General features: G+C 42.0%; 1 protein-coding gene across 1 annotated transcript; it reads left to right on the forward strand.

Moving 5' to 3' along the window:
• Positions 1 to 2,377: 2,377 nt before the first annotated feature.
• Smlr1 (small leucine rich protein 1) lies at positions 2,378 to 11,914 on the forward strand. Its single transcript, XM_075959261.1, has 2 exons — positions 2,378 to 2,945; positions 11,285 to 11,914. Exons 1-2 carry the CDS (start codon positions 2,819 to 2,821, stop codon positions 11,362 to 11,364), a joined length of 207 nt encoding a protein of 68 aa, XP_075815376.1. The 5' UTR covers positions 2,378 to 2,818; the 3' UTR covers positions 11,365 to 11,914.
• The last annotated feature ends 3,879 nt before the right edge of the window (positions 11,915 to 15,793 follow it).

The raw sequence follows: 15,793 nt of genomic DNA on the forward strand, positions 1-15,793 counted from the left end.
GCCTTAAGTTATGTAAGTCAACAGTGGCAGCACTGGTCACCAAGGAAACCAACAGGACAGTTTAGCCCCCCCACGAGATCTGCTCCTCTAGCTGCACCAACGTGGATTGGCCCAGTTATACTAATGGTTATTCCTCCATGGAAAAGAAGCCTGGTAATGCTGGCACATGCCTTTAATCCCAGTACTTGGGACACAGAGACAGGTCTCTGCTAGTTTGAGGCCAGCTTGGTCTACAAAGCAAGTTCCAGGGACAGCCAGAGCTGTTACACAGAGAAACTCTGTCTTGAAAAACAAAAACAAAACAAAACAACAACAAAGAACAAAACAAGAAACAAACAATGACCAAAACCAAAACAACAACAGAAAAGAATGAGCTACTCTCATGTCTGTCTTGAACCCCTTATTTCTATCAGGTCCTCACGGGCTAGAGATTGACATCTACATGACTCTGTACCTTCCCACCCAAACCTGCCAGTTCATCTGGGGCCAGGTCTAGCTTTATATCCTGGCCATCACCATCGTGGGATCCACACAGGACATTATGGATGAGAGCATGGTCTCTGGATGGAAATCCTGGCTTTGGAATTTACTATACGCAAGTATGGAATGTGCTATAGGCAAGGCTCTTGGTCTCATTTCTTCAGCTGTAAAATGAAATCCTTCTTTATAAGTTTACCATGAAAATTAAAAGAGATCGTAAACAAAATGTTCAGCCAGACATAGAGTAGGTACCATTATTGTTAGCGGCACTGGTGAAATTTACTTCTGTCTACTCAATTAGTCACTGAGGGCTGCTCTTATTTCTCTGTCCCTCCCTCCTTTCCCTTCTGCTAGCTTCCAGCTCATATCCATTGCATTTTGATTTCACACTGAGATAAACTAAGCCAGTCATTTCATCTACTTTTTAAAGAGTTGCCATTTATTTCTAAAAGAGGAGTCTATACACATCTAGAATCGAAGACCTTTGGTGGGTCTCCCTTGTCTAAACAACATTGCCCTAAGCAAGGCCTTCAAGAGTCTGGAAGCTCTGATACCTTTCTTGGTTTTTTTTTCTTTTGTTGTTGTTGTTTTATTTCAACTCCCAACAAGCTCCATCTTTCTGCCATTGTCAATTCTTTCCCTTCCTGTCAGCCTTCTGACTTGTGTTTGTGTGAAGCGGACTGCTTTAGCTATTCAGACTCTATACAATGCTATCTATCTTTCTCACGACCGCAGCCCAGTCCCCTCACTGGAAATAGTCAGTTCCAGCCCAGAGCTTTGCTTCTATGTGGATGGGGCTAACGGTGTTGTCATTCACATTTGCCATCTCTGCCCACACTCAATTAAGTCTAGGCATCCAGGCAAGCCTTGCCGAATGGACTGAAACAGAGCCGCCTTTTAGCAGCTGCCTGACATTGCCCCGGTATGTCTCCAGCTCAGGGAGCTTCTTTGAAGATTGACACTTTACAAATCAGCATCCTGGTCCAGCTGAAAGAGCACCAAGGAGCCATCTCAACCAAAAGCACACAAGAATCCCAACAGCAACATCTCTCTGTGAAAAGAAGGAAATAAAGTTCAATGAATGCAGGCTCAATACTGGTGTTCTAAAACCTTCCTTCTTTGTCTGATGTGGACAGAGATGCTGTCAACTGTCATCTACTTGGGAATGACCCTCTCCAGTTGAATTTTTACTGAGGGGGCAGATTTCAAAGCTGGGACTGACTGTGCGGCCACGGAGAGTCCCAGACAGAAGAATGTAGGTGGTTCTGAAAGCGCTGTATCATGGACTCCATCAGCTGCCTACCAGCAGTGACCTAAGGGGTGGGACAGAGAGAGGATGTAAGCCAGGAATGATGCCCCGAAAATGGCTGTCCATCTCCCTCAAACTTTTGCAAATTCTGTAGAGATCCTTTGAATCAAGAAGCGAGTCTTTTAATCAGCCCTAGTAGTTCAACATCTCTGGCAATTTGCCACTCATCTGGCACAAAGGAACTCAATGGTAGTCAACCACTGAGGAAACCTTGACATTTGCAGTTGACTGTCCTTTATTATTCTAGAGGACTTGTCATAACACCCATGTATCCTTCATTCAGGGCCAAGACAAGTACGAGGGGACAGCACCCATGGGTGTGAGCTCCAGCAGCCAACAAAAGGCCTGGCAACCATCCACACCACCACTCACCCTACTGGCTGTTCCTCATGTCTTCCTAGACGATAAAGGGGAGGGGCTGTGACCTCTGCTTTGTATACCCAGCTTCCAGACCAAAGGTCAGCTGCTAGTGGAGTTAAGAGATTGTTAAATACGTGAACAAATCAATGCACTTTCCAGAGACTTGCTCAGAGAGGGACCAGCCAGGCAGTGTAGCATGAGGGAAATATGTTTTTCCTTTCCCAGAGTTTGTTACATTTACTAGGTACATTATTAGGGTGACTATTCTGTCATTTTTAGCTCTGAAATTTAGGAAATGGAGTATAGGATTTTTATGTGTCTGGGACTATAAAGGAGGAACAAACACATAGCAAGAAGATTTGCTGAAGTCAGATACTCAATCTCAGCTCGTCAGAGCTATCCCAATTCCTGCTGGGAAAAAAGTATCTCAGGGATAGCTTGGGAGACTTACTCTTCAGTTTCTCTATACCCTGGAGCTGAGTTACAGAGTAACCCGAAAACAATGCTCCAGAATTCACCCCACTAATAAACCAGAGCAAAGTTCACAACAAGTTCCATGGATAGAAGTGTGGAGCAAAGGCCAGAGCTCCAGGGAAGGGCTACCACAGAGCAGGGACAGTCACCTGTCTTGAGTGAGGATCTCTGCGTCAGCCCCAGCTGTGGCAGGCCATGAGTTCTGTGCTCTCTATCGTCTTGCAGGAACTCCCAGGCCCGTTTCTAGTCCTGGGGATCTTCCTGCCTGTGACTTTGCTGCTTTTCCTCCTGATTGCCTACTTCAGGATCAAATTGATGGAGGGTAAGTGTGAAACCCCACAAAGAAAGGATCATCCTTAAAACACACCAGAGCTCTGAGAAGCTGGGGAAACTTATCTTTTTGATTGACAGATATTTCCCCCCCCCCAGCCCTCCCTTAATATCCTATCCCTGATGAACCAAAGTTTGATACTTTCAACTCTGTGGGTGGTGAGGTAGGTAGAGTTTGACCACTTGCTATAGGGACTTCTCTGTAGTTCCTGAAAGACAGACAACTGTGAACCAGCAAACTGGATACAGGATTGCTTGTTTATCTCTTAAAGCAACAGATTCATAAGCATTATGCTGTTCATGGTCTGTGTCTTCTATGTGTCAGATGTATATGTGTGTCATAGTGCTTGTAAGGACTGCTGTCAGTCACATATATGCTGGGTTCCCATGGACACTGAGTGCCCCTGGGAGAAGTTAAAGGCTTCGGATGTGTTCTAAGCTGGGAATGTGAGTCCATTGTATCATTCTCAAGACTCACCTCTGCTGCTTCTTTGACAAGGTAAACTTTCACAACCTCAGAAAAGTATCAACCACGAAATGAGGCACAGAGCAGGTCAACATGGTCTCACAGTACGTACACACTCATGTGTGTGTGTATATGTGTGTGGGGGGGTATGTACATATATTCACATAAGTAAATATACACATGATACACACACTACACACACATGATCATGTGCCTATGCACATAATATCCACAGCCACCAAACTTCTTAAGAAATGTTCCAAGTATTTTGCTATCAGTGTTTAGCCAATGCAAACCGCTAGACACCAGACTGGAGCAGAAACTTCTCAGAATACTATAGTGTTGTTGTATTTTTAAAAAAGACAAAATATATTCAGAAGCTTACAGTGATCTTCCATTGGCATGTACGTTCTGGATTAAGCTGGTGTTACAGAAATCAAAAGAGCTGGACCATGTTTGAGAGGCTACTTTTTGATTTGGTTTTTAGTAAATATTAGAATTGTTAAAGTGCTCATTTTAGTAATACCACTAAAAGTCAACCTGCCTCTTAATTTGGAAAGTTTCATATTAAACTACTGAAAAAGCACATTTGAGAGCTATCCAGGGTTGTGCGCAACAACCTAGCACTCAGGAAACTGAGGCAGAAGGTTTGCTTAAATTTGAGCAAGCCTGGGCTACAGAGTGAGAGCCTGTCTTAAAACATACACATTTAATCCCAGCACTCAAGAAGCAGAGGCAGGTGAATCTCTTGAGTTGGAGGCTAGCCTGGTCTACAGAGCGTGTTACAGGACAGCCCAGGTTACACAGAAAAACCCTGTCTTGAAAAAACAAAAACAAATGGAAAGTCCCTGCTCTTCTACAAAAACTTGCCAAGTTCAAGCAATGCCTTCCTGTATGCTATTAAGCAATTACAAATAACTGGTGCCAGCAGCAGAACAAATAGGGACACTTGTGTCTAAGATGATACTTGGAACACAGAGAACACAGATTGCATTTCAGAATGCTGCTTCCCGTTAGAGCCTACTGGAGAACCCTGTAGCCGTGTTTTAACCTTCCTAATGCTGCAACCCTTTAGTACAATTCTTCATGTTGTGGTGACCCCAGCCATAAAACTGTTTTCGTTGGTACTTCAGAACTGTAATTTTGCCACTGTTATGAATTGTACATAGCTGTGCTTTTCTGATGGCCTTAGGTGACCCCTATGAAAAGGTCGTGTCCCAGAGGTTGAGACCCACTGCTGTAGCCTTTCATTTTCTGCCTCATTTTTACAAACAGCTCTCATGCAAGGTGATTAAGGGATATTGCACCATGCTCTACATGTAGGACCCATGTGATAATTTTTTTTTTTTGGCTTTTTTGAGATAGGGCTTTTCTGTGTAACAGCCCTAGCTTTCCTAGAACTAGCTCTTGTAGACCAGGCTGGCCTCAAACACACAGAGATCCGCCTGCCTCTGCCACCCAAGTTCTGGGATTAAAGGCGTGCACCATGACCACCTGGCAAGCCTTTTCTTTATGAAGTGAGTTCACCGTTTACTATCCCCAAGATCAGTCTTCTGGAAATTCTGCACCCAGATATTTATGATTCCTAAGTCTTGGAAAAACTCCAAAACTAGGAAGGAACTGAAAATCAAGACTCACAAATATTTCCAGCAGGGTTCCTTCAGGCTTGCCCATTGGCTCACTGCCCAGGAGTGCAAACATTTCCCAATGGAAGATCCTTCACAGTCATGAACCGACCAATGTCAATCACAGATACCTGGGTTCCCACTGACACTGGGAAGTAGAAGTGGGTGTCACATACTTAAGTTTTATCTCCAGTTGCTTCTTTAGCAAGATAAAATCTATAGTGTATCAAAAATGCATCAGGCACAAAATAAGGCAAAAAGGTCAGAAGAGTTTCTTGGATTTCAGTCTCTCTGCAGCCTCTGTTCAATAGTTATAGTAAATTGAATGATCCTGTGGGACATTTGGTAACTGGCAGAGTCTATAAAAAGAAAACAGCTCAGTTTTACATCTTTTCTTATTCCTGGGAAAATATCTATAACACGGAAAAACATAACAGAGTACCCAGTGTTTTATGTAAGTATTTAGATATTTCTGAGGTCTAAGCAAATCAAACTCCTTCAAAACACCCCGGAAAAGCCAACCTGCAGGTGGAAGTGTGACCAGGCATTCCTGAAGACTGGGACAGGGCCAATGCAAACAAGGGGTTTGCTTAGTTAGCGTTTCACTGCTGTGAGGAAACATCAGGTCCAAAAGCAACTTGGAGAGGAAAGAGTTTATCTGGCTTAATATCCTGAAAGCAGGAACTAAAACAGGGTAGAAATCTGGGGGCAGGAGCTGATGCAGAGGCCATGGAGAGGTGTTGCTAACTGGCTTGTTCCTATATTCTTATAGAACCCAGGGCCACCAGCCCAGGGGTGGCACTCTCCACAATGGGTTGGGCCCTCCTACACCAATCACTAATTAAGAAAATACCCTACAGGTTTCCTACAGTCTAATCTAGGAGCATTTTCTCAGTTGAGGTTCCCTTCTCTCAGATGACACCAGCTTGTATAAAACTGACTTTAAAAAATAGCCAGGACAGTGCCGCTGTCCACACTGATTGGTGTAAAACTGCCCGATGTACACCTATCACTGTGACTCTTGTCTAATGACCTCCATCTGTCCTCAGCATATCACTATCTAAGTAATCTGTCTGGAGTTGAAGTCACAATAAAAACCATATGACAATATTTGTAGCTCAGCATCCCCAGAAGTGTTGCTGAAGCATGTGCATGAAGGGAACAGAATAACTAGTATACTTCATCCTTCTTTCTCCGCTCATCCCTCCAAATGACAGGATTTACTAGGGAGCTTGTCCTAACTCCTAGGTTTTTCTCATGCCATGGGTCGGCTCCTTCCCTCTCAAAACATTTTGAGCTTTGTAGCTTAAGACTGAATGCAGAGGGCAGTAACACTGGGAGCCTCATATGATGGGGGACAGTCTGTGGGTGACATCCTTAAAACTCCTTAAAGCTTGCTACCTATCTCTAAAGTGCATTCTACCTCTAGATGGCCACCAGCCATCAGTCATTCAACAGATATTTGTGAATCTACTTGAGCATTTTCCCATTCTTATGACTGAACACCACAGACTTATTTTTAAACAATGAAACCTATTTTTTATAGTTCTGAAGACTGGGAAACCCAAAGTCAAGTAGCCCCATCCCGAGAGGTTCCACTTGCTAGTAGAGAATCTGTGGTCTAAGGCAGCACACAGTAAGAGGGATGTAACTAAAAGACAGACACAGGGCTTCTCTGTGTAGGTTTGGCTGTCCTGGAACTGGCCCTGAAGAATAGGCTGGCCTTGAACTCACAGAGATCCATCTGCCTCTGCCTCCTGAGTGTTGGGATTAAAGGTATGTGCCACCAACCCCTTGACTCATAGTTCTGCTCATCTGGGCCTAGAGCTTTAGAAATCACAATGAGCATGAAGTTTCAGTGTGAGCTTTGCTGGCAAATCAAACTCCAGTACTACTATATACTATGGCTTGTCCTAGGCATATAGACTTTTGGGACCAAGAGGAAACGGTCTTCCATTTAGAAATCTACAAAATGCATCAGAAAAAAATTAATCCAACATCAGATATGCAAATCCGTATTTTTATTTTCTGATCTTGGCCTCAGACCAAGTTAAGAGTAAACTCTGCCCTTGAACCTAGCCAAGGCTGAATCCAAAATGTCAAAGCTGAGTCCTCTCACCAGGCAGGATGTTATAAATACCTAAGGGATACCCCAATGATGGAATAAGCCACCTTCCCATTGTTACCCTCTATTGTTGGCTCTCAATGAACTAAGTACATCCAGGCTGTAGGCAGGAAACCCAAGAGTGTGGGAAGCACCATTTACTTCAGTGAAACAATTCCATGCATCAGGCAGTTAAAACAAAGGAGGTCTCATCTGCGGCTTATTGCTTGAAAACTGTAGCTTTTTCTGTAGTCATTTCTAAGGGTGTGTAGTATTACTCCCTCTCCAGTTAGAAGGCAAACGAGATCGCTTGGCCCCAAATTAAAACATCACCAGTTTTATCCATCTAACAGCATCTATTTAAACATTATAAACATATGGACAAATGTCATATAGTTAATCTTCTACCCAGGGCTACAGCAAAGTGTAATCATTTCTAGTTTGTTTCTGTAAAGAGAAGGACATTGACAGATTAACTGGTGTGTTCACAGAACCCCAGAGTCCTACACTCCAAAACAGAACACCAGCTTGTGTGCTTCATATATCCTAAGGTTAGACAGAGCGTCATTTTGAGATGTGATGGGTAGTGAGTGGAGGTAATGTCATCATTCAACATTAATCCCTACTCTTCAAGCCTTGAAGGTAATCATGCATGGAAATTTAATTAGTATGTAGAGAACATAAATTTTCTCGCAAAGGAAGAAAGACATTCTCTAACATCCTGCACACTTTAGTTTGTCATTTGCCTTGAGAAACAGCTCTTGGGGAGGAGGGCTGAGTCTTAAAATGTTCTAGAAATAGCCAGACCCTCTATCATCAGTGCCATGAACATTTATCATCCCCTAGGGTGCAGGTTGTGATCTTCATTTCTCTTCAGTATTCCAAAATCTCTATATCTAGTGCCACCCACCTTCCAAAGCATCAAGAACAAACTGTGCTCTAAAACAACCAATAGTACAAAAGCAATCACTTTATTAAAGTGTACCTGCTGAATGCCCAAACATTTAGTTAGATATAGAATAAGTAAAGCTAATTAGCATTTGAATCTGGAACACAGCGTCTCTACATAATCTAAAACTTCAAGCCTCCTCACCTTTAAGATAGAAATAACAGCAGCAGGGTTCAACTATGCGGTCAGTGTGAGTAATGAGCTGCTAGAGAATATAGTTGATTTTTTTTACTCTTTGGGAGCCCACCGCCAAGTTCCCAGATAAATATGTGGGGACTTGTTCTTATTTATGAATGCCTGGTCTTAGCTTGGCTTGTTTCTAGTCAGCTTTACTAACTTAAATTATCCCATTTCTCTTTAATTTGCCTCTGACTTTCCACCTTAATTTATTCTATGTATCTTTATTTTCTTCTTATTCCATGGCTTGCTATGTGACCCCTGATGTCTTCTTCTTTTCCTTTTCTCTCTCCTTCTTCCCTGGATTTCTCCTCCTATTTACTCTCCCTGCCTCCCAGCCCCACCTATCCTTTCTTTTGCCTTGCTATTGGCCATTCAGCTCTTTATTAGACCAATCAGGTGTTTTAGGCAGGCAAAGTAGCACAGCTTTATAGTGTTAAAGAAATGCAACATAAAAGAAGGCAACACATCTTTACATCATTAAACAAATATTCCACAGCCTAATCAAATGTAACACATCTTAAACTAATATTCCACAACAACAGAGGGATTCCAAACAATCCCCATGCTGGAAAATGGTAAGCCGTTATTACTCCCGCTGGCTTATAAATACCAAGAAATCACCATTTGTGTCATTATAGGCATCATTAAAATTGCCTTAGAATAATTAAGACACCCTAGGTGACTCACCTGGAAGGCAGGAGACAAGATAGGAAACCTGGCTGTCTGGCTCCACAGCTAGCTTTCTTAACCCACACAACACCAGGCAGGTTTCCTATCAATTAATTTTTTGTTTGTTTTTTGACCCAGGCAAATAAACTCACTACCAAGTTGAAAGACAACTGCGGGAAAAAAAAATCTACGAACAAGGGAAGAATGTTTACAAAAACTTTGGATGGGTTGGTCTCTTAATATAAAAGAAATACAAATTAGGTTGATTTTTTTTTTTTTTTGATTTTCGAGACAGGGCTTCTCCGTAGTTTTTTTGGTTCCTGTCCTGGAACTAGCTCTTCTAGACCAGGCTAGCCTCGAACTCAGAGATCCGCCTGCCTCTGCCTCCCGAGTGCTGGGATTAAAGGTGTGTGCCACCACCACCCGGCTTGGGTTGATCTTTTAATATAAAAAAAACTACAAATTATTCCTAATGATGGCAATTCTTCACATAAATATCTACCCCAAGCCAGGGAGATTGTTTGGCCCAACAGAGAAAGATCCCTACTGCTATATTTTCTATAACAAACCCAGGTACTTCTTAAAGACACCTGCTTAATTTCTCTCTGAATGTCCTCCCTAATAGACTCCTGGGATTGATAGCCTAGTTGTAAGCTGTTTTTGGAGAGAAATAAATTACTTCAATTCTTATTTTCTAGAGAGAATCTATGGCAGTCAGTTTAGTCACTGGCTAGAAAACTCTCTAGAGCTCACTAAGCTTTTCATCCTTCATCCTAGATCACTGATTTTTATTATTTACCCCTCATCCTTCAGTCTCTGATTTAGGGGATGATGTATCCAGGTCAGTGATGTATATCCTTGTCCATCATTCAAAACACTTCTTATGCAATTGGGGAAGAAATTACTCCTATTTCAATGAGTTCATAATCTAAACCAGAGATTATCTCAAAGAAGTATCTTTGAAATAGCAAAGCATCTATGTGGAAAAGCAATATAACTCAGCAGCTCAAAGTACAGACTCTAAAGTCAGGCTTCCTGGTATCAAATTCCGAATTCATCCATTTCTGTAGTCCTGGGGTAAACTGCTTTATCATGGTCTTTCTCTGACCCAGACTGCTCACTCATAAATCAAGAAGCAACTTATGTCACTGCAAGAATTAGAAAAGGTAACACATGCAAAGTTAGCACAGTGTATCTGGTACATAGCTGCTGAACAAATACTGTCTATTCAACTTTGTGGCTCACATAGCACAGGGCATGTCCTCATTTGAGAATATGGAGCAGCCCCTAAGCATCCAAGATAGGTAGGAAATGTTCCCTAGGTGCATGGTAAAGGACTGATGGAATAGATTGATACCAAGAATACTGTCAAGGCCAATTTCGTAAGCATTCTATTAGTAAGTGATGTCGGTGGCTATGAGAGGGGGTGGAGTGTTGTTTGGTGTACCAGGAACATATACGATTATATATTAAGATCTTAGCAGAGATCTCAAGGTTAAAAGCAAATCTGGTTCCTGACGTACTAGTTGAATACAGGAGCAGGGAGAAGGCCGTGTGCAAAGTAAGCAGGTGGGAGTCGACAGGGATGAAAGTAGGTGGGTAAGGCTATGTTGATGCTACCGAGAGGAAACTGGGGACTGGGGAATGCCAGTAGGTTTAGTAAACTGGCATAAGTAGGATGCCACTTAAGACTTTTAATATTTTAGCAGAACAGTTTTTATCTAAATGCTTTTGAGAGATTAAGAAATACATAGGCTCTGAAAAGTTGAAAAATTCCAAAAGCCTAATGTCCAAAGGGAAAATCAGTAAGTTGACTTGTTTAAGGGTCACACATATCCAAGTATATTTCGGGAAAGGAGAAAGGACAGAAATCTTGATTCTCTAATTCCTATATCTTTATCTCTTGGCCTACACACGTTTAATGGTTTCACGAATATGACAATCTAAACATCTGCTAAACAAGATACTTACATGTTAATGATCTTTAATACACTGGTCATCTGTCCTAACCAGGAACATTCATTTGAAGTAGTCCAGGAGGGCCAAAGATGGTTCAGTGGGTAAAGGTGTTTGCTGTCAAGCCTGATGACCTGAGATTGATCCCTAACACCCAGACAATGGAGGGTGAGACTAATCCAAGCTCCCCTCTGATCTCCACGTGCTGTGCCATGTTCATGACTACACACAGAGAGAGAATATTCAAGTTTTTTTTTAAGGAAGCTGAAGAGGTCAGGTCCCACCGTGGAGACCCATATAGCCCAGAGGGTTACCAGTCAGAAATACTGGCCAATAGCTTCAAGCAAGTTGTCTACAAATTAACCAATATCCTTCCTTTCAGTTGATGAAGAACTGTCTCAAATTTCTGATCGCCAAAACAAGTACAGTCCTTCCCTATACAGGCGGATGAGACGAAGATGACTGTGGGGATCATTCAGTGGACAAAGAACCATGAATTTCACAGGCCACAGAACAGTGGTCAACAGATCCATAGGGAAATGAGAACAATGGATACATCAGCTACTACTAGAGGACTTCTGTGTGATCTGATGTTAATGCCAGTTCTTCAGAAAGTACCAAGGACTTAAAATTTTCTTTCATATGCTCAATGCATGAGGCACATCTTGAGTTTCTTTTGTTATGACTGTGTTTATTTACTTGGAAGAGTGTTTTTAAAATAAAATTTGTAGACCTAATCGTATCACTCTTTGAAAGCTCACATAATTTTCTCTTTAAAGGTAAGGAAAGGCTGAGAGAAATCAAATGGTGCTGTGGGAACTCCTTCAGCCAATAGCCTTTAAGATACCTGCCCACTATGGGAGTGGTCTCATGCACTATAAAATGCAGATGAAAAGCGGCACCAGCCTCTTGGCTGCTGGATTCCTCCTGTTCCCATGGCACACAGAGGACTGTGGATCACTCCTCTTTCTGTGAGTTTATCCCCAGATGAATAAACCTTTGTTATACTCCATTCCAGGCTATTATAGAACTCTTTTGTATGCCAACAAAATAGCAAAAGATGGTGCCTGGAGGAAGCCCTATGGTCGCTTTACACCAGAGTCCTTCCATTTGGCCCTCTAGTCAGTCTGAAACATGGCAGTTTCAAACAGCATACAAGACCTTTGTGTCTCTTCCTTTCCCAACTGCTTCATCTCTGTGGCGAGCTGCAACAAAGAAGTGGAGTCTCAATATTAGGTATGGGTTACTCACCAACATAGTTCTCTGTATGGTGGAGATATTAAGTGGTACCAGGGAAAGGAAGAGAGGACAAATGCTCTTCTAATACCCTAGGAGAATAATTCAAGTTTGTTTAAGTAAAACCCAAACGCCAGGGGACTGTTTCTAAATTTAAAGTCTTCACTAGCCAAATTCTTATCATTCAGTGGGCTCTAAAGAACATAGATTGAAAAAGAAGCATTTAATAATGGATAAAGAAGCATTTAATTCAAGGTGAAAGTTAAAACAGATTAGGCTCACTACTATGTTCACCATACCTTTCTAGTTAATAGCAACAAAATGTTTAGTACACCCTATCCCTGGCTATTTTCTAACCTTTGCACATGACTCCATTGTGCTTTGAGTGGTTTACTTAAGAAACAGCCAGTGTGTGTGTGTGTGTGTGTGTGTGTGTTTAAATGCATCAATTTTGGTAGTGACAGTCATACAAGCATACAATTGTAATGATCAAAAGTCAGAATGTTTCATTGTGGTCTGATAATTTCCTGACTCTTCCTTTAGGCACCATCCTGAAATTCTTCTTCTCAGGCATCCAGTGAGTTTTCTGGTGGCACTTCCATCTTAATAGTGTTGGGAGCTACTGGGGGCTGCAGACCCAGACCCTGAATTTCCTGTAAACAATTTGTTTTCCTCTGCTCTGAGCAGGCTGCAGCTGCTCTGAACATGAGACCCTGATGGCAGGGGAGTGGGTTCTAATGGGTCTGCAGCTGAAAGATCTCGAAAGCTGGGGCATAGGCAGAGCCCTATATAAGTTGCCCCTGAGCTCAATAAAGTTGGCATTCTTGTATCAAGAGTGACCCATGTCTCCGCCTGTCTGTGAGTCTTTAATTCTCAGGCAGGTTCCCGATTCATGCAACCGATCCTGTAGTGACACGGGAGCTACAGAACTGTTTTAGGTTTTTACATAATAGCACTCAATTATATCAAGAATATCTGTTGGGTCTTTCAAAGTTGGGTAATTCCTAAGTGCTAATGCCATATGGAAGAAATAACACTATTCCTTCAGTTCTGGGAAGGATCTCTTTTTAGCCCCTGGTGGAAGCAGTTTGTGTAAAAATGCTTTCTTCAACAGTAGGTGTGAAAGGACACAGCAGAGTCCCATCTTGGGCAGCTGCCAGCCAAATGTGTGGCTCAGACATCACAGTTGCTCCCTCTTCTTCCAGAAACAGAAAGTCTGAAGCCCGAGCTTTGGCTTTGAAGGATGCTTGACCAAGAGGTGCCAGGATTACAGGCACAATTCACCATACCCAGCTTTACGCCTGTTCTAGTTTTTCATCTTTTTTGTTCTTGTTGTTTTTAATTGAATTAGTAACTTGGCAGTTTAATATTGCCCAAGATGATGCTTCAAAGGCTTCCAGAAGTGGAATGTTAGTCCATGGCCACTCCACATCCTGAACCTAGCTGGTAAGACAGAAAATTAGGCATAGAGGAGTACAATACATGAAACGGTATTTGTAATCTCTTACCCACAATATAAAAGTTAATCTTTCCAAAGATTTCAGTGCTTTCAGGTAGCAACAAGAAAGTCAACTACAGAATTTTCTCGAAATCTCAAGTTCTCTGGCAAAAGTAAACCTTAGAAATCAGAATTCATACCTTATAACTGCCAGAATTTGGAAATGTTAAACGCATTTCAGATTAAAAATTTCAACGCATGCTCTAAGATGCTATGGTTTGAATCTGCAATGTCCCCCACAGGTTCATGTGTTGTGCACTTGGCCCCCTCATTTCATTTTGAAACTATGGGTAGAGCCATTAGGAGGTGGGCTGTGGTTGGCAGAAGTGGAACACTATGGCTGGGGTCTTGAAAGTTATACCTGTCCACGGTTCTGCCCTAATAGGGAAATCTTTGTCAACCAATTATCTTTAAGAGGTGGGACCAAGTTAGGGTGTGGCTTTCTGGGTACGGGGCAGCCCAAAGTTTGTTCTCTCTGTGGTTCCCACTCTACACTGCTGAGCTTGGACTTCTTTGTTCCTGTTTCATGAGTTTGCCCTTATAATAAAGAAAAATATAACGGATCTATCTTTTAGTTAGCCTGTTTTTTTCTCAATCTGAGATAATTCCACACTGCCCTGAATGCCTTGCTTCCTTTTTGGGCATTAAGAGATGAGTGCCACACAAGCCTGCTTGTGATCTGCTCCCCTATGCTTGCCTCACTGTGACGGACTGTAACCCTCTGAACTAGTAAGACAAAATAAACTTCCTCCTTTAGATTCTGAGTTACCAGTGTCAGGTTACAGTGCAGATCCTACTATGAATGAGCTAAAAGTGACTGGGGCAGGAAGCAAACACTCTTAGAATTTTTATTTTAATTAATAAGATTAAGGATTTAAAAATATTTCTACTTAAAAACTTGTAATCTGTTTCTTGAAACTCTTGGACCTGCTTTCCTACTCTGCCATTTGGTCCAGTTTACAAGTGAGATGAAGACATTCTGAAAATCCCTTTGTCAGAACAGAAGTACAAGGTATTTTAAAAGATAGCTTTTATTGATGTTCCCACCAGGGGTAATCATCAACACTGTGCCAAGCGGCTCTTTGGGCACTATCTCAATAAAATGTTCCAGATTGCTCCAGGACCCCTGTCTGTATTGCCTAGTCCGCAGGTGCTGTAGAGGCACTTTCCATCATTGGTATTATCAGGAGGTCCATGTACAGAAGAGTGCTCTGTCCCCATCACAGGAAGGTCAGTAGATGATTTTTTTTTTGATTTTTCGAGACAGGGTTTCTCCGTAGCTTTTGGTTCCTGTCCTGGAACTAGCTCTTGTAGACCAGGCTGGCCTCGAACTCACAGAGATCCGCCTGCCTCTGCCTCCCGAGTGCTGGGATTAAAGGCGTGCGCCACCACCGCCAGGCCAGTAGATGATTTTTAAATGAGTTCCTTAATACTAACTTTTTGATGGAAAATATATGTACAGAAGCACATTTGGTTTCATAATATTCCAATATTTGGCTAGCTGAGACAGCCTTCTCTGGAGAGTTGTTTCTGTAACAATTGGAAAGAATGTGAGAAAGGCCTTTCACAAGTTGAGACATAATTTAGCAGGAACAGATCTCAAAGAAGACAGCTTTGCAAATTATATTTCCTGTGCTCATTTTAAATGACCACATAAAGAATTCTATATAACATTTCAAAAAGATTATACTCTGTTGACCATTTTTCTGTGTAAAGTGGTATGCCTTGGTGAGAGCTTCCCAGTAAGCCGTTCCAATTACACTTAGATGAAGTCCCTCAGCAAGCTTGCTCCACCCGGTGCATGGAGACACAGTGGACATAAAGTAGCACATGGAGCAGAGCAGCAAAGCACAAATGGTGCAGCTGAAATCTTCCTGAATGTACACCAATTAAAGGTCAGATCTCCCTTGCAGAATTCAAACAAGTGAGGAGCACCATTTAACGAGGTACAAGGAATCTTTCCACAATGCTTTCACTAGTTCAGATAGCTGATGCTGGCAGCAGCAACAAATTAAAACAAGCAAGCAAACAAACACACAAAAACAGAGCTTAACCACTCTTAAAATGCTATTAAGTATTTTTAAAAATACTAGATTTTCTGATGGAAAAGTCACATTCCAGTTTACTTCTTTGATGTTTATAAAAAGAAGTGACAAG

The sequence above is a fragment of the Microtus pennsylvanicus genome, chromosome 1 (assembly GCF_037038515.1).
Source record: "Microtus pennsylvanicus isolate mMicPen1 chromosome 1, mMicPen1.hap1, whole genome shotgun sequence".
Lineage (NCBI taxonomy): Eukaryota > Metazoa > Chordata > Mammalia > Rodentia > Cricetidae > Microtus > Microtus pennsylvanicus.

Excerpts from the sequence above, each read along its gene's own strand:
- Smlr1 (XM_075959261.1), top strand. The coding sequence starts at position 2,819 with ATGAGTTCTGTGCTCTCTATCGTCTTGCAGGAACTCCCAGGCCCGTTT. Across the intron at positions 2,946-11,284 it reads CAGGATCAAATTGATGGAGG|TTGATGAAGAACTGTCTCAA; the intron begins GTAAGTGTGAAA and ends CCTTCCTTTCAG.